Source organism: Panthera pardus, unplaced genomic scaffold (genome assembly GCF_024362965.1).
Source record: "Panthera pardus isolate Hobbes unplaced genomic scaffold, ASM2436296v1 HiC_scaffold_8, whole genome shotgun sequence".
NCBI lineage: Eukaryota > Metazoa > Chordata > Mammalia > Carnivora > Felidae > Panthera > Panthera pardus.
In genome coordinates this window covers 143,993,053-144,013,596 of record NW_026527013.1, presented here as the reverse complement: position 1 = coordinate 144,013,596, position 20,544 = coordinate 143,993,053, and the positions used below count along the sequence as shown (strand labels likewise).

Sequence of the window (20,544 nt, the reverse complement as noted above, 5' to 3'; positions counted from 1 at the left end):
AGCAGCCTGGGTCTTCTGAGCTCTGTGGCCAGCTCCACCTGGGGGATAACCTCATTAAGTCAAACAGAGCAAACACTAATAACCTTGAGACCCAGGATCTCCTCAGCAGACAGCCATGACTCCTCTTGGACCCAACCTGGTCTTCCAGCTCCATTTGCCAATGAACACACATTGTGGAGGGAGCTGGGCAGGCACCGGGCCCCCACTCTTACCCCTTGTTGTGCCAGCCTGTGTGGCGTTAGCCTTTTACCCCAGCCACAGCAGGAGAGGGGAAGAGTCCCCTCTGGCTCCCGCTGGGGCTCTGGCAGAACTTGGCAAAGGACAGGACTAGTGACTCTCTGCAGGGGACCGGTTAAGACTGAGCCTGGCCTTCCATGTGTGGCCGGTCCTGGGCACTGCTTGCCAAGCTGCTCTAAATCTCCACGGCCCTTGAGGGCAGCCATGTGCAGCAGGGGGCCTGGACTGATGCATTAAAATAGGAGATCTCCAGCCTTCTGCATGATGGTCATGGTGCCATCATGCCTCCTGGGCCCCAGGAGTTGCCCATGACTCTGAAGAATGGCCCTGCTTTCCGGGCTGGCTGTGATTCCAGAGCTGTGGCCAGGGATGTGGATGACTACGTCGGGGGTCGTTCACGTGCCCAAGTCTCCTCCTGTGGGGGCTGCCGAGATTCCAGGCTCTGGGCTCCACCATGACCAATAAGGACTGCAGACAGCAGGTACTATTTTATTGGGCCTCAAAAGCTTTAAATACAGAAGTGGGGAGGGCTGGTAGGGGGCAGATGTAGACAGGCTGGCATTTGAGAATGGACGTATCAGAGGAATCACATAATCAACAGCCGGACAGAGAACTGGGAAGAAGGGCCATCTGGGACGGAAGTGGGGTACCAGCAGGCAGCTGGCTTTGGGTGTCAGGGTCACGCCCTATGTTAGGACAAAGTCTTTCATGTTTCTTCCTGATTTGCGGACAACTTTTTAAAAAAAACAAACCTCCAAATAAAAACACAAAATCAGCTGGGAGAGACTGTGGATGGCAGTGCCTGTCATCTCAGAAGACAATGGCCTGCCTCCTGAAAGCCTCGGGTTCACCCACCCCACCCCCAGCCCAGATGCCGCCCCACGAGACATTTCCATACACTGAAGCAAAGCTGGACCCAATCTACACCCCTGATCTGGGGTCTGGAGCTGAAAACACCCTCCCTGCAGAGGAGGAGGTACTGGTGTGAGTGGGGCTGAGGGCCAGACCCGATTCCCTCCTTAGCGGCTGTAGCCAAACTCATCAGCGTCATCGGCCCGGAAGTCCCCATAGCGCCACAGGTTCAGCTGTGAGAAGACAGAAAGCGACTGTCAGGGAGGTGGGCCCTGCTAAGCTGCTTTCCTCAGCTCCTCCCTGGAGACCCAGAGGCGAAAACTCACCCTAGCACTCTTGGCTGACTCCTGGGCGTTCAGGTACTCTGTGATCTGGAGGGACAAGGGAAGAAAGGGAGGTCACAAAGTGGGTATTTGCAACTGAGCAGCAAGAATGACCCTGGAGACTGCCCAGGTCTGGTCTGCACCACTCTCCTGCTCAGTGGATCACCAGCTCCCTGAGAATAAGGTTCAAAGTGCACCATCACACTGGCCTCCTTGCTGTTCCTTGACTCTGTGCTGGCTGTTCTGTCTGCCTGAAATGCTCTTCCCCTCAGGTCTACTTGGCTACCTATCCTGCTCCTTCAGGTCTTTGGTAAAGCATCACCTTCTTAATGAAGCCTCAATGAAAGCCTAATGAAATGACCCCATGGAAAATTCCAATCACCTCTTCCCGCACACTCCTGATATCCTTTATTTCTATCTTCTCTTTTTCCATTGCATTTATCTCCTAACATTCAATTTCATTCATCTAGTTGCTGTTTTTGTCAACTCATGCTTGAATGGAGGCTCCACAGGGCAGAAATGGTGCCTCTTGTTCATGGAGATATGTAGGCCCTCCATAAATGCTTGTTGAATGAATGAATGAATGAATGAGTGAACACACGTAGAGTGTTTATCTCAGATGCTGGGCAAAGGAATGTTCTAGACACCAGAGACATTATGGGTAGCTTCACAGGGGAGACAGGGAGATCTCAAAATTCTATAGGGAAACTTACGCTAACTCCCAGGGCAATCTCAAGACACCGGGAGTCTCTAGTGAGAGGACTAAGGGTGTCACACTTCTGTCCACAGACATGGTAGCAATTCACAGTGGGGTCTTGTTCCAAATGAATTACAGCCCTGTATGACCAGTGCCACGGACTCAGAGGGGGAGAAAAAGAGGCCTGGGAAAAGGCGAAGCAACAGGCACAACGGAGAGGGAACGCTCGTTTGAGCGCCACTGGCTCTCATCCCTCCTCTCAGCTGGGCGCTGCACGAGGGCACACGCTTCCCACCAGCCTATCCTGACTTGAGAGGTGCCCTTCCCAACTCCCAGCAAGTGCAGGTAGTTCCTAGGTGCCCACCAGCCCCTCATGGTTTGCCCCGTGAAGCCAGCATGGCTGGGGGCGCTCAACTCATCTCATGATCAGAGGTCTCAGGCCAGGCTCCAAGCCCTGGGAGCTGTTCAGACTGGCTGGAGGGCTGGAGGGGCAGAGTCCCTCGGGGCCCCATCCCAGCCGAGCCTGGCTTCAGGTGGCCCTGTGTGCAAGGAGCTGGCTACGGACCCGGCAGGGTATGGGAGAGGGAAGTGAGAAAGGGAGAGGCAGTGACAGGCTATGGACCTCCGGCACCCTTGGCAAGGCCTTCCAGCCTGCCCCCTAGAGGCACATGCACAGGGACAACCCCCCCCCCTCCCCCCCCCCCCCCCCCCCCGGCTCAAATTTACCGCTGCATTCTCAGCCAAGCCTGCAGCCAATTAATTTGGGATGTAATTAGCTTTTTTTTTTTTTTTTTTTTTTTAAAAACTCCAACAAACCCAAATCCATTATCTTTCCCCAGCAGGAGCAGCAAGATGGAGGGTCCCCTGCTCCCTCACCGGCTGTTGGTGCAGCCCCCAGCCCCTCTGTGACGGTAGTGGGGAGGCATTAGGAGCCTGCCCCTATGCTGGTAGCCCACCTCCACATCACGTACCACTTTCTGGAACTGTTTCTCCTTGCGCACCTCCACCATGACCAGTCCCTCCTTCACCAAGCCCAGCCCCACATCCCCCTTGGAATCAGCAAACTGCAGGGTGACGTGAGGGCAGCCAGCGCTCAGGTGTTCCACGTTGAGCAGGCACTGAGTGTTCTGGATATCCCGCACCACACTGTCCACGGCGTCTGTTCGAGCGTCCTCCTGGGGCAGAGTTGCATGCAGATAAATGGGAGAGAGAAGTGCAAACTTGAAAGATAGCCACGTGGACCCCAGGTCCTGCTCATGGACCTCCTCCAAGCAAGTGTCCAGCAGGTGCCAGCATCTCATTCCCTGCTCAGATCCTAACAAGGAAGGAAACAGCCTTGGGATACAAAGTGCCCCCTCTCCTGATCTTGTCCTTTCCCTCCCTGCCACGCCTCCTGCATACATCCCATCCCTATCCCCCACCCCAGTACCGTGCCCACCTGCCTTGTGTCTCGGAGAAAAAGTGGCTTTTGACCATCCCCAACTAACCTCCACTGGCCACCCTGGCTCCCGTCATCCCCCACCTCTGCAGGACTGTGCTCCAGCATACCAACCCCACACAGTCCCTGCTCTGGTGCATTCACTGGCCTCTCAGGCTCTCTCCACACTCACATCTCCCTCCCCCCAGAGACGGCCCCTTGACCTATTTTGTCACCCTCTTCTCCTACTGTTTCTCTTCTGCCCTTCAGCAAATTTCATGAAAAGGCAGGAAATGTTCTATGGCGCAAATTCCTGACCCTACTGTTTGCTCCTCAGCACCCTGCATCTGGCGGCAGCTCCAACCAGGCTTTCAGACTGCTTGCTCTGAGCACCAGGGACCTCCCTCGGTGCCAGAGCCAAGGGTACCCGCCAAGCCTGAGCCTGACCTCCCTGGGGAGCTGGACACTGCAGACCAGCTCCCTGCTTCTGGGAACTGGGTGGCTCTTGACTCTGAGCACATGTTCTCCTCTCTGGATGCACATTCTGCCTCAGGTTCTTCGTCCCTGGATTGCTGAAGGCTAGCACTTGCCAAGCCTCGCTCTCCTCCCCATCCTGTCTTCCACACGCTCACCCTGTAGGTGCCCATGCTTTTAGCTATGAATCCGCGATTCCAGGGCTTCTTGCTTTCCAAACTGAACACTATCAAGACGCCTGGAGCTCCTACAGCTCCTAATTTCCTCCTTCTCGTCCCCACATCTTGGCCAACAGCAACACAGCCACACATAAGAAATCCAGTCACCTTCTGTTCCTCATTTCCCGCATCCCATCCACAGAGGGCGCTGAGACCTGGCCCCTACGGGCGTGGCCCCGGTTTGGCTGTCACTGTCTCTAGCCTGGATTTCCAAGTTGCTTCCCACTACTCCATCCAGTCTGACAACGCCCCCTGAAGGAACTTTCAGAACCAGATTTGACCACGTCACACCTCTGCTGAAAACCCTTCCCCAACCCCCAGGCCTTTCCCTTCTCATGTCTTGCCACTGCCCACAAGGTCCCTGACTTCCGACTGTGTGGACCAGTCTTTGCCCAAAGTGCCCTGGCCCACCGGGCCCATCCATCTGAAGAACCAGTTTGGACGCTCTGATGCCCCCTCCTCTGTGGCAACTTCCCTCAACTTCCTTGGTCGCTCTCATCTCTCGAGTCCCGTCGCTAACAGACCATTCGTCACTGTTTCCACCTTCTCCTGTCAGTCTGTGAGGGCCGCATCAGTGGCTGAGTGCCACTGGACATGTCCTTTGGAAGGAAGGAAGGAAGGAAGGAAGGAAGGAAGGAAGGAAGGAAGGAAGGAAGATGTGTAGACTCACGTCCTGGGGCACCTGGATGAAGGCGAAGGCATACTCTGTGGCTTGAGCAGGCAGCACACGAGTGCTGAAGGCAGGTGGCAGGGTACCCAGGCGGGTGGATGGCAGGATCTCTCTCTGTAGAGGACACATCGGGCCAAGAACATCACACACTCGATGCCCCCTTGGCTCTCACAGGACAACTCTGGTGGCTGGGCCTCTGAGAGTTCTAACTCAGGTCCTCCCACCATGACTTGCTTCCACTCAGCCCTGTGCACAGGCTTGCCCAGTCAGTGACGTCTTGGGGGAACATGCCCCGCTCGCCCCTGCAGTAGGCGGTCGGCCGTGACTCACACCTTCTCACCCTGGGCCCGGTGTTGGCACACCTGGTGGCTCTACAAAAATAATCGGTTTGATAACTGGTATCTAACTAACCTCTACCTCTGTTTTTTTCCAACGCCTTCCCTCTGGGACATGGGTTCCTTGAATATGTTTCCACTGGCCAGGGGGCGCTCTGCTGGGAAAGCACACCTAGACAAGGGGCCCTACAGTCCTGCGACCTGGCAGGACCTCTTCTTTTGTGTATCCCCTGGTGGCAGGTTGGGAGCATGGCCCAACTCTGGGCTGCTGCTAATCGACCCTCAACCTTAGTCCCTGAGGAAAGCAGGTGACCATCGTCACGCCTCGGGAGTGGCATGGTTCTGAACTACAACCTTCTCTCCTACTTGCTTTTCCCCAGAGGGAATCCCCCAGAACTGTCGACAGACTCCCAGGTGCAGCCACCTTGTGACTCCCTTCCCAGAAAGCCTTGGTTTGGGGAATGTCCTGGGAATTGGCACACAAGCACCTAGTCAAGCCTGAGGACCAGGAACCGTGGGGTGTGGAGGGCCTCCACCGGCCCTTTCTTCAGAGAGGTTGGGCAGAAGATGAGGAACCGTGGGTGTGGCTGGGCACTCATCCGTGGGGCCTGGAAAGGAGACTTCTCAGCTCTCAAAAACCTTTGACCAGAGACATCAGTTTGGCCCAGTCGCTCAGGGGTCAGTGACTTGTTCCACGAACAGTAGAGATGCCCACATGCTCACTGTTCTATCAGCAAGTGGTTTCACAGCTCCGAGGGACCTTTGAGAGGTCAGAGGGACTTGACCTAGGGGACTACTGTGCTGAATGGCCCTTGGCAGCCACCTGGCGCCCCTCCCTTGCCTACTCATCCACTTCCCGGTCTCCCACACTCACATTGCCATAGTCAATGTAGAAGACGTGCACTCTGGCAGGAGACTCGACTTTCTCCACTCGGGCGCGGTACCTGCAATGGCATTGTGGGAAGAGCTCAAGGGAGAGCCCTGAAGAGTCTGGCCTCCCTGGAGCCTCAGTGATAGCAGGGCTGGGATACACCATTTCCCTGCCCAGGGCTCAGAGTGAACACCCAAGGGGGTCACAGAGGGCAGTTCTCAGACTCCACTAAGGCCTAGGCTCGCGGCGCTGTGGCCACCATCTAATGGAATCAGAGCATAGCTGGGAGCAGAGGGAGGGAGAAGGGAGCATGTGAAGCAGATTAATGTGTCCTTGGGGCATAAAGCAACAAGACTAATGACTAGATTGATGTCTGCTGTTTAAACCCAGCACACTAAACAGCAGCTGTAATTAGCCGGCAGATCTGTCTGGGAGGCCGCAGCAGGGAACACATCCAAGTCACTTCGTCACCCAGGGAAAGCCATGGGCCCTACTCTTGGTAGATCAGACGTGAGTGACCTTCCTGCAGCCTGTGAGTGCGCCTGCTCATGTCCCAGACAGCCAGGGTGGAGGGTGGGGTGGCTGATCTGGGCTCACTGAGAACCAGCCTCTGCCCTCACCACCCCACGTGACATCATTTCTCCTGTGTGGGGTAAGGGGAGTGTCAGTCCCAGCCAGCCAGCTAGGGCTCCCCCGACAGGGTTTCCCAGGATTGAGGAGAGACACCACTTCTATACTCCAGAGGCTTGACTGGGCTGCAGGAAAATCACAGGCCCCAGATGGGCTGCAGGCCATGAAGAGGCCCACGCCGGAGAGCTGGCCAAGGTCAACAACCACCGCCCAGTGAAACCAGGTGGCTAAGGCAAATGCCTGAAGTCTACCTGGTAGCTCTGTAGGCCTGTGCCCTGAGGACAGACCTGCAACTGCTCCTGCTTAAGACTCTTTGCTCTGCTCAGGTACAAGTGGCTTACCATTCTCCATCTACAAACTTGGCAATACAGAATTCTCCCCGGCGGGGGGCATAGGAGCCTTCGACAGGAGGGTGGCTGGCGATGTCGTTTCGCATGTTCTCCATCAGCTTCTCTAGCTGGGTGCCTGTAGGGGAGGAAGAGGTAGTGAGACCTGGGCGCCATGTTCTCTAGATGGGGCCGGGGAGCAGGCAGCTTGTGGAATTCTGTAGGTCGCCCGTGGCACTGGCTTGCCCCATTCCGTAGGGAAGTCCTCTGTGGCATCTGCTCAAGAGGTTCATGTGGTCTTCCAAAGTGCAACAGGGGCTTGCTGACACCTCAGAGGCACACAGTCTTCCTTCCAACCTCGGCTCTCCAACCTACTGGCCGTGGCAGTGGCAGCCCTCGGGAATGTTCCTTGGGCGGGCTCTGCTTAAGGAGGTGGAGAAAGCGTGGGGGTGTGAAGCAAAGCCAACCAGCCTCGTTCTGGGTGGAAGCAGCCCAGCTTAATTCCTACAAGGGCTGGCCCCGGCCTGGGTCACAGAGGCGGTGACTGACAGCAGCCACTCTTTGCTATGTCTCCCAGGGGGAAACACAGAAATGAGGGATGGCCCCCACCCAACCCTGGACAAGGAAAGGGCCTCAGGCTACTCTGACCTCGCTCACCCTGTGAAGTACATGCAAAAGCAAACTTTGGTATTTCCAGGCTGGGGTTCCAAGCTCTCAGCCCAACCCGGGGCCCTCTTCGACTAGGGGAGACGTCTCCTTCCCTGCCTATCTTACTGAATCCCTTGCTCTTTCCTGCTGGTCCTTCCCAAATCCTGAGTCCCTGCCACTCGTCAGCTGGTCATCACCAGGTTTGGCAACACCTAGGGTCCTCTCAGGTTCCCTCCTTGCTCCTTCCTGTTGTGTCCCCACCCCCCATGCCGCTAAGCACCGGTCCCCAGTGGCTTTACCCTTCCATCCCTCTTGGCCCTGATTCTAGCTCTGCATCAAGCCCTGCCGTGCCCCCTTTGCTCTCTGAGGTGAGGGTAGCTGGGTTCGTGTGGTGTGGGTACAGGATTCTTCTCTCCACCTCCAGGGCCCGAAGCCACACTGTAACAGGTGCCTAACACATGTTGGCTTTTGGCACACTTGTCACAGTTGGCCTTATACGTTCCCTGTCTGGGTTTATGTGTCTGCCACTACACTGTGAGCTCCTTCAGGGCACAGACCATTGCTCACTTGGTTCTGTTTACTCTTTCAAGGTCTAGTAAATCTGCCGCATGGAGGGTGCTTAAGAATTCAACTGTATCGAGGATGCACTCTGCGTAGGCACACAAGGACGTGTCCACTCGTGGGCCTCTGCATAGCCCACTGTCCCAGCATTCATGAGTCTCGGTTTCAGAACACAGACTTTTGTGAAGAAGCAGTTGCCCTTCCCCCACCCAGCAGTACACCCTCTACACAGACAAATTCCTTCTATACGTGGTCTATTTTTATTTTTTATTTTTTTGCTCCAAGGCAACAGAAGCAGACTTTGCCTCCCGCAAACAGGTCCTTGCACAGAGTCTGGCTGGTCATTTACAGCTAATGGCAATGCTTTCATCATTTCATTAGATCCTTCCTGAAGGCAGGCTTTAATTAAGAGAAGAGAGACAGGGCAAGAGGATGTCCCCTAAGAGAGGATGAAAGGTTTCAGAAGAGGGAGGCTGTACATGCTGAAGTTTATTTTCATGGATTTTATGGAACCAACTGAGGTCAGGGTTTTCTCTGGAGCCCACTGCAGCCCTCCAGGTGGCGTGCCAACAAGCGCCTCACTCCCTTCTCCAATGTTCCAAGAATACATGGTTTCCCCCTTGTTTCCTTTGGCCGTATTTTCTGCCTTGGCCACCACTTGCTACAGGGTCCTGGCTCCCTACAGCTGCAGAGACAGCTGGCAGGGTAGAGGGCATGCACAGGAAGCCTCTGAAATTACAGAGACTATGTGGCCGAAGGCTTTGAACCCTCAAGTTTTGTCCCCTCGAGACTTCAGGACCTGGTCTTATCCAAGGTGGGTCCTACCTCACAGGATGCAGAGGCCAGGTAGAGCCGGCCAGGGAGCTGCTGTCCCTTGGGCAGGGCCTTCTTTGAGTTCCCTTTCCCCTGAGCTTCCTGAGGGCCATCCTTTCTGGCTCCTGTGCTCAGAAACCGATCTCCTTCCTACCCAGGCCACCACTGAAAGACTCCTTTCCTCGTCACACCACCCAGACCTGGCAATGCCAGGCCACTGTGCAGCAGGACTGCAGCTGACCTCAAGGGGAACCTAATCCTGAAGGCTCATCAGCCCATCTCTCCGCCTGCTAGCTTTCCCCCCTCCCAAGTACAGCCAGACGAGGGCTTGGAAAGGTTGGTTTTCCTCGGTGAAATAACATCGCCACAAAAGCAGCTGCCTGGGAAATATCATTAGAGGGGAAGTGGCTGGCATGAGACTGATGATCTGGAGTGGGCCTGGCAGGGGGCACAGGAGGCCAGGCAGAGCCGTACCCTGCCACCCACAGGACTGCCTTGGGTGCCAGTGACATCTTCGGGCCCCTCTGCTTTGCAAGGATGGGGCTCCTTGGACGCAGAGGCAGCTCTAAAAAGCCTTTTCTTTTGCCCTCAACTAAAATGGTTCCCTGCACAGGCTATCAATGAGAGGAGGGAGGTCAGGGTAGACAGAGCAAATGCAGTGGGGGTAGGAAGTCCATCTAGAGGGGTCACAGGGCCACCACCGTGAGAGTGACCTCTACCGTCCTCTCTGCTCCAGAAGCCTGAGGTCTCTGCAGAGAAGGCCCTGGCCACAGTGTACATCACTTGAAGGCAGGAGGAAGGAGGATGGAGAGAGAGGGTCCTTCAGAAAGATTGCCCGGGGATGACTTCCCTAGAGCGCCGCCTGTTTCCATGGCAACTGACTACCACTCAGGGCTATGGTAACCTCTAGAGAAGGAGAAGCCCCAGAGAAAAAAAGCCCAGGCTCCTCTCCTCCTGCTGCCTTCCCAAGGAAGCTGAGGGGGAGGAGGGCCAAGTGAAGCTGGTTTGTGCTTCCTGACCACACATAGAGACAATCTGTTCTTTGCTTCCTGATACACTCCGAGGGCTACAAATCCCCACGCCCAGCCCAGCCAGGAGTGTCCGAGAGCAAAACAATTTCCTGAGCATCTCCAAATACCACCTAGACAAGACAGGCTACCTCACCAGCCCTCAGAGGACCTGCTTGGCCTTGCCCATGCCAGGGCTCACTGGCAGTGCATGTAATGAGCCCCAGAGCAGCGCACGGGGCCCGGGGGATGGGGAGCAGCCACAGACTGGGAGAGGTCCCCGGAACGTGTGGGCTGTGCCCCTCCCTCCCACTGAGCAGAGTGGGTTCTGGAGGTAGCATACTCACCGGTCTCCACATCCTGCACGTAGAAATGCAGGTCGTCAGTGATCTCCGTCACAAACACGGGCTTGTAGCTGGCCGAGCGCTCCTTCTCCTCTAGCACGGGCGCTACCTCCTCCACGGGCTGCTCCTCATAGTGGGCCCAGACCTGCATGTGCGGGCAGCAAAGGGTGGGGGGTGGGAGGTTTAGAAGTGAAGCCAGAAAAAACACAGGAAAAGGTCTTTGGGCAAGTGGGGTCACCCCTGGGGTGAAGGAGTGCGGAGGTCATCACAGGGCACTCACGTCACACTGGCCTGAGTCCCTAGACCTCTCGTATGTCTGAGTGGGTAAGGAGGGTACTCTGAAATTCTTCTGATTGATCAGCTCTCAAATTCTGGCAGGTGTCAGAAGCAACTGGGGAGCTTATTAAAAATGCTGGTCCCTGGGTCCCAACGCAGGTATGTCAAGTTAGGGTCTGTTGTAACTGCACCCAGAGAAAGTGAAGCAAACCAAAGCAGACTCCCAGGCAATCCTCATGCAAACCAGAGCGTGAGAACCTTGGTGTCGCAGCGGTTCTGGGACCCCACTTCCCACTCTGACATCACTCAGTAGGGGTCACTCTGAACTCTTGAGGCCTTCGCACCGCCCAGGGCCATGGCACTCCGAAGCTCTCCAAGTGACAGCCCCGGGCCACGGAGGGGAGGGCTTGTCACTGTTCAGGAATGCCTTGCCTCAGCAACTTCTGTGTCCTCACCTCAAGCAGGTTGCTCTGACCCCAGCTCAGAAGCTGGGCCACTCCCCTCCACCCCTCGCCTTTCTCCTCCTCCCCTGGCCCTGCACTGTCAGGGCTGCAGCGGCTCAGAAGCTGATTCGATGTGACGGTGCATCAAGTCCGATCCCGCGGCCAGGAGATTATCCCGGTAGTGAAGCCTGTCAGAGCAGGAGAGGGCGGGGCTGTCCAGTTGAGCAGCAAGAAGGGGGTGAGGGACTGGACCACACACGGAGTCCCACAGTCACACAAGAACAGGGGGTAATAAAAGTATTAGCCAAAACATACATGCTTACTAGGTGCCAGGCGCCATTCTAAACATTCTCCAAGTATTAATTCCTTTAATCCGTACGACAACCCTTTGAGTAAGTATTAACATTACCCTGTTTTAGAAAGGAGGGACCAGAGGCACCCAGGCTTGCTAGAAGTAGCAGGACCAGGATCTGAACCTGGACACCCAGGTGCTAGAGATCTTCAAGCTTCAAGGTCCTCAAGGGGACATTTTGGCATTGACCGGGCCTCTAGACACAGAGGGAAAGGTTGTAGGTGGGAGATGTGGGCTCTTGTCCTTCAATTTGCTGTTTGACTTCAGTCAAGCCACAGACCTCCTGCATCTCCTTTTCTTCCTTGCAAGAGGGAAGAGGCCCCTGGAACCTGTGGGCTGTGCCACATGACCGCAGAATCACTCAGCTGACCTGCGGATCCCTGGATGGCACGAGGAAGCAACCCAAGGACAGGGATGTCTGAATTACTGAACCTTCTTGGGTCCCACCTGCAGAGGCTACGCTCCTGCCTCTCATGCGGTGCGAGCACTCTTCCACTGGAAGGGGACACTGAGGACCAGGGCCCTGAGAACTGGAATGAGCAACAGGGGCTGAGCCCGAGGGAGGCTGCCAGGGAACGGCCGAGGGGGATGGGAGAGACGTCACCCGGGCCCAAACCTCGGCCAGCCACACGCAGTAGTGCCCTTGCCTTCTGCCATCTGAGGTCAGACTCTAACCCAAACAGGTCTCCCCTCTCACTCTCTCCCAGCACCAGTCCCGGCGCAGCTGCCCCCTTAATCCCTGGCATCTGGACACCTCTGCTTTCCACGTGCCGAGGACTGGTGGCCACGGGAAAGGAGGCAGAGAGCAGGACTTCAACTCAGTCAGATCAGAGACTCCTGGCCCAAGGGCGTCTCTAGCCTTCGGACTTCCCTGTGAAAGGGCCTCTCCCATTGGAGGCCATGGCACAGACTGCTGGGAGCACTCTGGGGGACCACCCACGGTTACTTCCCGTTCCAAGGCCCACATCCTGTTGAGGTAGACTTTCTCTCTGGGCCCTGCTAGGGGAAAGTTCCCCAGGGGGGTGACGACTCAGTCAGTCCTAGCCTCTCTGGGACCTCTGCAGCTCGAGGACCGACAGGACTCTCACTGAGACACAGGACTGTCAGTACTGCCTCAACTAAGCTGAAGCCAAGTGCCGCCTCCCCCCACCAGCCAGTACCTACCCTCCCTCCAACCCCTCAGCCTTCCTTCTGCCCCACCCCCAGGCAGTGGGCCCTTCTCCCATCTACCTCACTCTTCTGGCTCCCTCCCAGGTGCAGCCAGCACGTCTCAGACGTTGGCCTGGAGTGGGCCTGAGGCTCAGAGCCGTTCTGGGCTCCATCCTAACCCTGCCCTGCTTCCCTAGGCTGTGGGGGTTGTGGGGAAGGAGTCTCCTCAGCGGTGGTGATGAATTGGGAACAGACTGACAGCGGGGGAGCAGGAACTGCTAATGACTCCTCAAGTAAATGCGCCTTGGGCGACAGCATCAGGTTTCCTCCTTGGGGAGAAGGGTGGAGCTCCTCTGCAGGCAGGCTCAGGTGGGCAGCAAGCTGGAGGTCACGGATGATGCAAACAAAAGCCTCAGGGACGGCCTGCAGGCCTCTTGCTCCCACAAGGAGTGTGGCAGTGGGGCCAGTCCAGTGACAAGGTCCCACAGCTCACTGGTAGGAGGGGCACAGCAGGGTGTACCCCCCCCCCCCCCCCCCCCCCCCCCCCCCCCCCGCTGCCTGTCAAGGTGAAAAGACACCAGAAGCATGAGATTGCCAAAGGGTAGGACAGGGAGAGCTGCTCCTCAGATAAAGGAACTCCATTTCTAAGAGGGAGCTGGCTTGGCCCCTTGAATAGTGGAGCCCTGCAGGTTTCCCTCAGGAGATGGAGGTGACCATCTGTTCCCTGGGACCTAGCCACCAGCAAGCCGGTAAACGTAGCCCGGCTAGGTGGCTTCTTGGTGGGAAGGAGACAGTCAGCTGAGAGCTTGGCCCACCCTTAGAACAAGGGCACGTTTTGCCCATAATGGCTTATGTTGCCTTTCTGCAAACTGGGGCAGAGGGGACAGACACACTGGCAGGCACCTGCCAGACGGGTGCCACTTCCCTATAGCCATCCCTAGCCCTCTCACAGTTCAGACCTCTGCCAAGGAGCCTGTTTTGGGGAATTCCCAGGAGGGATGCTCCTCATCCTGGACCCATGGGGCGATGACAAAGAAGACCCAAAGACCCCTTCCAGAGAGAACAGTAATTGTGTGTGCACAGAATCAGTGCCTTATGGCTCTCCCCCCAGGCTCTGGGCAGATGGAAGAGCTGGGGAAGGACCTGCGTGGCCAAGATGCTGACCGGAGGATGGGACGCTGAAGCTGGGAATGCTCTTGGCCTTCGGTGCAGGCAAGCCTGAACTGGGTCTAAGCAGCAGGGCCTAGGCATGCTGGGAGACCCACCCAAGAGGGCTCTGCTTTGCTCTGGGAAAACCTCCGGACTGCATTAATGTGGAAAGGCCTTTCCCAGCTCCTCTGATTCGTGGTAGGGTTTGTGGTCAGGCTGGGGGCCAGGATGGCACTGTGTCCTGAGGCGGGGCCCCTTGGGAACCCCTCCGTGACCCTGGCCTTAGACCTAGGTGGGGGAATGGGCAAGGGAGGCGGCTCCTTCCTCCCTTCTCTGTTCTATTGCTGCTCTGTCATGCCAGTTCCTGTCTACATTGTGGGGCCAGGTCAGGGGCATAGGCTCTCTCTTCCTGTCCTCACCCGTCCCTGGCCCTCCCTCTTTCCTGTACTCCCTCCCCAGGGAGTCCCAGATCCTCTTTCTGGCAGGAGACGGGGGATGTGAACTGAGGCTCCACTGGCTGGAGGCCTTCCTTTCTAAATCCTATTTAATATCTCCGCTCAATAGGCTCCAAGGGTGGGGCTGGCTCGGGGCCAGGGTTGTGGAGGCCTTCAAGATCTCAGTGGGGAAGACAAGCTCAATAAAAGGCGATCAATGGCCAACTCAGCCCTGTCCAGGGCTCTGCTGGGGCAGAAGGGGGGGCCGGGGAGGGAGGGCAGTTCTGGTGCCTGCCATCTGTGTTTCCCTCTTTGGTCCACAGACCCGCCCAGGATTCCTGGAGGAGGAGGGGGTAACCTGGCATTAGCTTCCTGTAGAGGAAGAGGAGGGCCCAACCAGCATCTTCATGAGGAGAGAAGTCTGCAGGGCACAGGGAGGAATCAGGCCCAGCAGGGAGGCAGCTAAGTTCTCATGGAAGGGAAGCTAGCATTGCCAGGTTCCCTCAGATCCGCTAACAAATGTGCACACATATAATCACATTCCCCAAAGACATCTGCATGCTCTTAGTCTCACAAAATCTCTCAGCATTACCTTTCCTTGGTTAGCTCACAGGTACCACCATGATCCCTTAGCCACATGTGCCTGTCTCCGGACAGCTAAGGCAGCCCTCATGGGGTCACAAGTGAGGCAAGGTTGGAGATCCTTGCCTCCATCCTGGGAATACCTCAGATATGCAGCAACTACCAAATTCTCTCATCTGAGTCCAGCCAACTCTGAGGGGGCTGCAGTGCTACACACACACACACACACACACACACACACACACACACACACACACACACCGCTCCTGGGAACCAGCCCCACCGGAAGAGGCAAGGCATACTAGGTTCTGCCACGACCCCCCGAAGAGGATGGGATGTGCGGGACAGGGACCCAGCAGGCAGGCAGGCTCTTGCACTGAGTAGCGCACTGCATTTTAATTGGACTGGAACAAAACCACGCAGCCTGTGGAAGTAATTAATCACTGGTAATTACTCCTCAACATCATCATGTGGCAAGAGTGAAACGATGACCTGGGCTCTTTCAGACAAATCCACTGCGTGGGAAATAGTGGTGCCCAGTACAACACCCAGCAAGGCACCCATTCCTCCACCTCAGGCCAGATTCCCCTCTGTCTTCTCTTGGGTCCCTTTGGGGTCTCTAATCTCAGAGAACAGAGGGGCACTCAGACCTGAAGAGGCTCGTATGCTGAGTGACTAAGGGAGCAGGGCCTGGGGGCAGAGACGCTTTCAGAATCTGGGCTTTAGAGGCCGGTGCTTGCCACGCTGACCCCCTGCTGCTAATTCTTTGGTGAAGGTTCAGCCCTTTGCACACAAGGCCCCAGCACCACGTCTCAGCCTTTCCCTTCAGTAGGCACAGGACACGGGGCTGGCAGTCTTAAGTTCAGCTCTCACTAACAGGAAAGCCAAGAGGAAGCTCCTTTGCAGTAGGGGCTAAGGTTGCCTGCTTCCCCATCACTCTAGGAAGACGGGGTTTACTGTGACCAGAATTGGGACAAGGAAGGGTGGAAGTGTCCTCAGAGGCCTCATGGTGGCCTATTCCTCCAAGACAGGGACAGTCCCTCTCACCTGTCCCAAGATTTGTGGGTCACCACTCCCTACAGTTCTTCCACTCTCATTAGGGTTGGTCACCTGTCCCAATCCCCAGGGGACGGGAAGAAAAGACAGAGAGATCTAGGCAGGAGTCCCTGGGCCAGTGCCTGAAGGAAGACAGCTGGGAAGGACCCAGTGAGGAGGTGGCTGCTCTGGGTTGGAAGAGAATGAGGAGCCTCTGGGCCCTGATGCCCCCTACTCCTTTTGGTAGGTGTCTGGGCCTTGACTTTGGGAGGCGAGTTGCAAGCCAGATGGCTGCCCCATGGGGAAGGAAACGTTTATTCCTGGAACAAATTTATGGCTCAGCACGGCTGTCCCATGAAATCCTCCTCAAGCTCAGAGAAGCCCTGACAAATTGGTGGCCGGCTGATTTATCCCCATTATCAGGGCTGGACTATAAGTCAGTGGCGACAGGCTGAGTTGGGGGGTGCCAAGCCCAGCTCCCACCACCAAACCACTGGGTTCCTTAATCGTCCATTTGTTTCCAAAAGCTGCTTTCCGACCCACCCCCCTTGTCTCTTCAATGCAGTGTCTGCAGAGACTGATGGGCTATAAATCTGCTGTCCTAACAGCTTTATGCATCTCCTGGGGTAGCTTCCAAAATGGGCTTCCCTGCAGGGCGATGCGAAAGAAATTCAGAAGTGGGCTGCGGGTCGCCCAGCTGCTCCGAGGGCAGCAAAGAAGGGTCCGGGCTGGCGAAGGGAGGACTCCCCAGTCTCCTGCTCACAAGGGGCTCTCCCAGGCACTCCTCTCATGGCTCCAAGGTCACCTTCCAGACAGCTTTCTCCTCCACCAGGTCCACCAGAGGAGGCCTGTGGCTGACGAAGCCTAAGCTGGCAGCCTCTCCCTCGGTCACGTGTGGCTCCTGACGTGGGGTCTGAGACCAACACCAACCGGGGTCCCTCAGGTGGGGGATGACCGCTCTGTCTGTTGTGTGGAGGCAGTGGTGTTGGGAGGGGCGGGAAGGCGGGAAGTCTGAGCTCTGGGGTGGCGCCCACCTCCTCCCCGGCCAGGCCGATTCCACACCCGTACCTTTTCTTTCTTCTGCTTGGCGGCCTCCTCAGCAGACAGCAGGGATTTGTAGTAGGAGCTGCGCTCAGCAGTGAAGTGGACCTTGGAGAGTGAGTGCTCCACCAGCAAGACGGACAGGTTGGCGCCATCGATGTGCAGCCAGCCGATGAAGTTCCCGGCCTTGTCCATGCTCTCCACCTCCACCTCTACCTGGGGAACAGAGAAAGGGTGTGTCAGCCTGCAGGGGGAGGCCCTGGCCAGCCGCCAGGGCGTTCACACCACAGGACAGGAGCGCATTAGGCACAAGAGCAAGAGCTCACTGGAGCTCCAGCACTGCTGACCCTCTTAGAACCCTTCGCTTCAGTTGTGAGTGGGACCTACGCGTTCTAGCCTCTCACACCCCAGAATCATCCTTACAGATACGTCACTGACCAAGCAACTTCAAAACTCCCTTCTCCTCAGATCTTTTGGCAGACAGCTCCTAGGGTAAACTCGGCTCCCCTTAGCTTAAGCAAGCGAGTCTGCGTTAGCCGTGTGCGTGTGAGTGCAGCCTGGGGATCGGGAGTGAGACAAGCAGCAGACATAGCTCTGGGAACATCCCACTCTTCTTTAGCGCCCACCCACCCCCGGCTCTTCTAGGAAGACAGGCAGGCCCTGGGGAAGCAAGACAATCCCTGGGGAGAGGGGTGTACAGCTGAAGGAATTAATGCTTAACAGAGGTGATGAAAATGGCTGGATGAGAGCCAGGCAAGGAGAGGAGGGAAGGGGGCAGGTGGGCAGAAGGATGTGAACAGGGAGTTTACTAACACACGAGGGCATTTGTGGGGTGACCACAGCGGGGGGCTGCTCCTGACAGGGAGTGACTAGAAGGGTGTAGTCACTACCATCAGGCCAGTCTTTGGGGCCTTATGCTGTGGCGGAACCTCAGAACCCTCAGGGATCCCTGCAGGGCTCGGGGGCATCTGAGCCTCCTCCACTGAGGGCCTCTCCAAGACCCCGAACCCCAGTACTGACTCTGCTCCTCCAAGAGGGTGGCCTTGATGCCTTGGCCCTTGTGGTAGCTGATCTGCTTCCACCTCATGAAGGCAATGGCCCAGGGTGAATTTCTTCTTTGATTCTCCTCAACCTCCTCCTTTCTCTGCTAAAAGGGGCTTGTAAAAGTCTTTGCTGCCAAATATGAAAACTTGTATTAATTTAAACAGCTTCAAGCTCGATTAAGCAATAAAATGAATGTCTAAATACCTGGGAATTCTTTGAAGCCTGGGCTGGAGCCAGCAGCAGCAGCCCAGGGCAGAGGGTTAGAGAGGAGAGCGGAGGGAAGGAGAGGGAAGAGAGCAGGGAGAGATGTGGAGGACATGGCACCCTGTAAGTAGACAGAGGTGACTTGGCCATGCAGACAGAAGGCAATGGGGAGAAGAAGGGGTAGGACCAGGAAGGCAGGACCCTGGCTTTTCCCTTTTCTTGAACACCCTCTTCCTACTTAAGGCTTACGGTTAACCCTTCAAGTGGAAATGCAAGTTCAATGATGCCTGAGGTTGGGGTCTGACCCAGAAGCAGATATGAAGAGTTTATTAGAGCTAGGAAAAAAAAAAAAAAAAAGATACTACATATAGATCCATTCCAAGCTGACTCTGTAGGTGGGTAGGTAGGTCCCCTATTCCTGGACCTCTGGTCTTTTGCCATGTTAGTAGCCAAGTGTCGTTTTCCTAAAACTGAGGACAGCTGCCCTGCTTGAGCACACGGCCTCCTTCCAGTTCTGAGAAGCCTGTGGTGGGCTAGTGTGGTTGTGACAAGAAGCTTGATGCTCCCTGGCATAAATCCTCTTGGCACCCGATTGCTAGAATGGAGGCAAGAACCCTAGAGACGGGTTGATGAAACACCCAGGCAGGTACAATCCTTCTCATCCTATAAGGTGCCCACACTTAGACCTCACTCCACATAGCAAACCCCAAATTCACACCTCACCTCTGATGCTGCAAACCAGACGATGGCCTCTCAAGGGCTCACACTAGCAACAGACACAGTGACTGGGAGCCACTCCTGGGGTCAACACTACCAACCCTGTTGGCTGACTTCACACTTACCAGCCTCTCCCTGCCTGCAATCAATATGCTAACTTGGGCTTGACAAGTCCCTGGGCCCAGCCAGGCACAGAGGAAAGAAATCTCTAGCCTTGGGCACTGTCCTCTCACCGAATCCATCTTGGGTTACAGAGGGAGATAAAACTGTAGCCTGTGGGTCTCTGCTTCCCCTTTCATTATGGCTGCTGCAACCAAGGTACTTTCTCCATCAAAGGCATTCAGGGGAAGGTGGGCTGGGCTCAGTGGAGGGATGGGGCTACTCCCAAGTATCTTGACTTGTGACCTCTCTAGCCAAGCCCTGTGCCGTGTCTATCCTTCTGGGCACAAAGAATTCAATCGGAAGACCAAAGTCTTAACCCTTCTCTAGTCCTGGGAGAGTTCCACTGGGAGCAAGCACAGGGTTAAGCATGGTGGTCCTAGGTTGGTATAAGTGTTCACTGTTCATCATGTTTCTCTCAGATCGATTGCCAGGAATTTGTAGCCTGACTATAACATTTCATGGACCAATGTCTGTATATGCTCTATTTTTCTGATCAACTTTAAGACTCAGGTTTTTGATACTTTCTCTTAGTTAAAAAGTACATATAAACCACACATACATACGGAGATGTACAGATACAGCTGATTCTCAGTGTTTGTGGTACTTATGTTCTATAAAGGCACCATGAACACTGAATTAGTGAATCCTGAACCATTGCTCCCAGGGGAAACACAGGATTAGATTCCTGCAGGACTCTCATCACATTTTTATCAACTTACCAATACATAACCTTCTTCTGTGCATGTTTCTGTTTAAAGACACCTTATTTAATATATACTGATGATTCATTAACATTGAAACCACAGCCAATAGCACTATCACTCATGCCTGAATAAAGCTTATCTAACACATGTATTTTCTCCTTAAGGCGTATCACAGTCTTCTTGCACTTAGGAACACTAGACAGCACTTCAGCACTCTGCTTGGAGGCCATTTTAAACTACAAAATCACCAAGAGAAAGCACACACACAAAAAGGAAAAATGCAGGACCACAAGACACTTGTGTGTGGGGTGACAGCTGAACAAGAAGGCTGTGCAGCACCTTTTTCAGCCTCAGGTGGGAGATGTGCTCACCAGCAGACTTGGAATTTTCACTACAGTGCACATCCACAAATGATCAAAAAAGTCCCATGGGGCACCTGGGTGGCTCAGTCGGTTGGGCATCCGACTTTGGCTCAGGTCATGATCTCCCAGTTCGTGAGTTCGAGCCCCGCGTCGGGCTCTGTGCTGACAGCTCGGAGCCTGGAGCCTGCTTCAGATTCTGTCTCCCTCTTTCTCTGCCCCTCCCCCACTTGCGCTCTGTTTCTCTCTCAAAAATAAATAAAACATTAAAAAAAAAAAAAAGTCCCACGAGCACTGATTTTGGGTTACAAGTAAATTTTAGCAAGTGAATTTGCAAAAACGGAATCACACAGAATGAGGATTGACTATCTAGACGTATACGGAGAGCTATTTCCTACAAGTTTGTTTCAAACTGAAGACAGGAGTTAGGGGAGGCTCACTCATGTCAAATACACAGGAAACCTCTTCCG

The 20,544-nt window shown here is 55.3% G+C and overlaps 1 protein-coding gene across 1 annotated transcript in view; it reads right to left on the bottom strand.

Moving 5' to 3' along the window:
- Window positions 1-706: 706 nt before the first annotated feature.
- The window catches only part of SND1 (staphylococcal nuclease and tudor domain containing 1), a 420,688-nt gene continuing 400,850 nt past the window's right edge, over window positions 707-20,544 (bottom strand). Inside the window, exons 17-24 of the mRNA XM_019452638.2 lie at window positions 16,912-17,100; window positions 10,427-10,568; window positions 7,066-7,189; window positions 6,098-6,167; window positions 4,889-5,002; window positions 3,081-3,284; window positions 1,416-1,460; window positions 707-1,322 (exon numbers count right to left, since the gene is read on the bottom strand). Of these exons, the coding sequence (XP_019308183.1) occupies window positions 1,257-1,322; window positions 1,416-1,460; window positions 3,081-3,284; window positions 4,889-5,002; window positions 6,098-6,167; window positions 7,066-7,189; window positions 10,427-10,568; window positions 16,912-17,100 (954 nt within the window). The 3' untranslated portion in view covers window positions 707-1,256. The remainder of the gene's footprint in view (window positions 1,323-1,415; window positions 1,461-3,080; window positions 3,285-4,888; window positions 5,003-6,097; window positions 6,168-7,065; window positions 7,190-10,426; window positions 10,569-16,911; window positions 17,101-20,544) is intronic.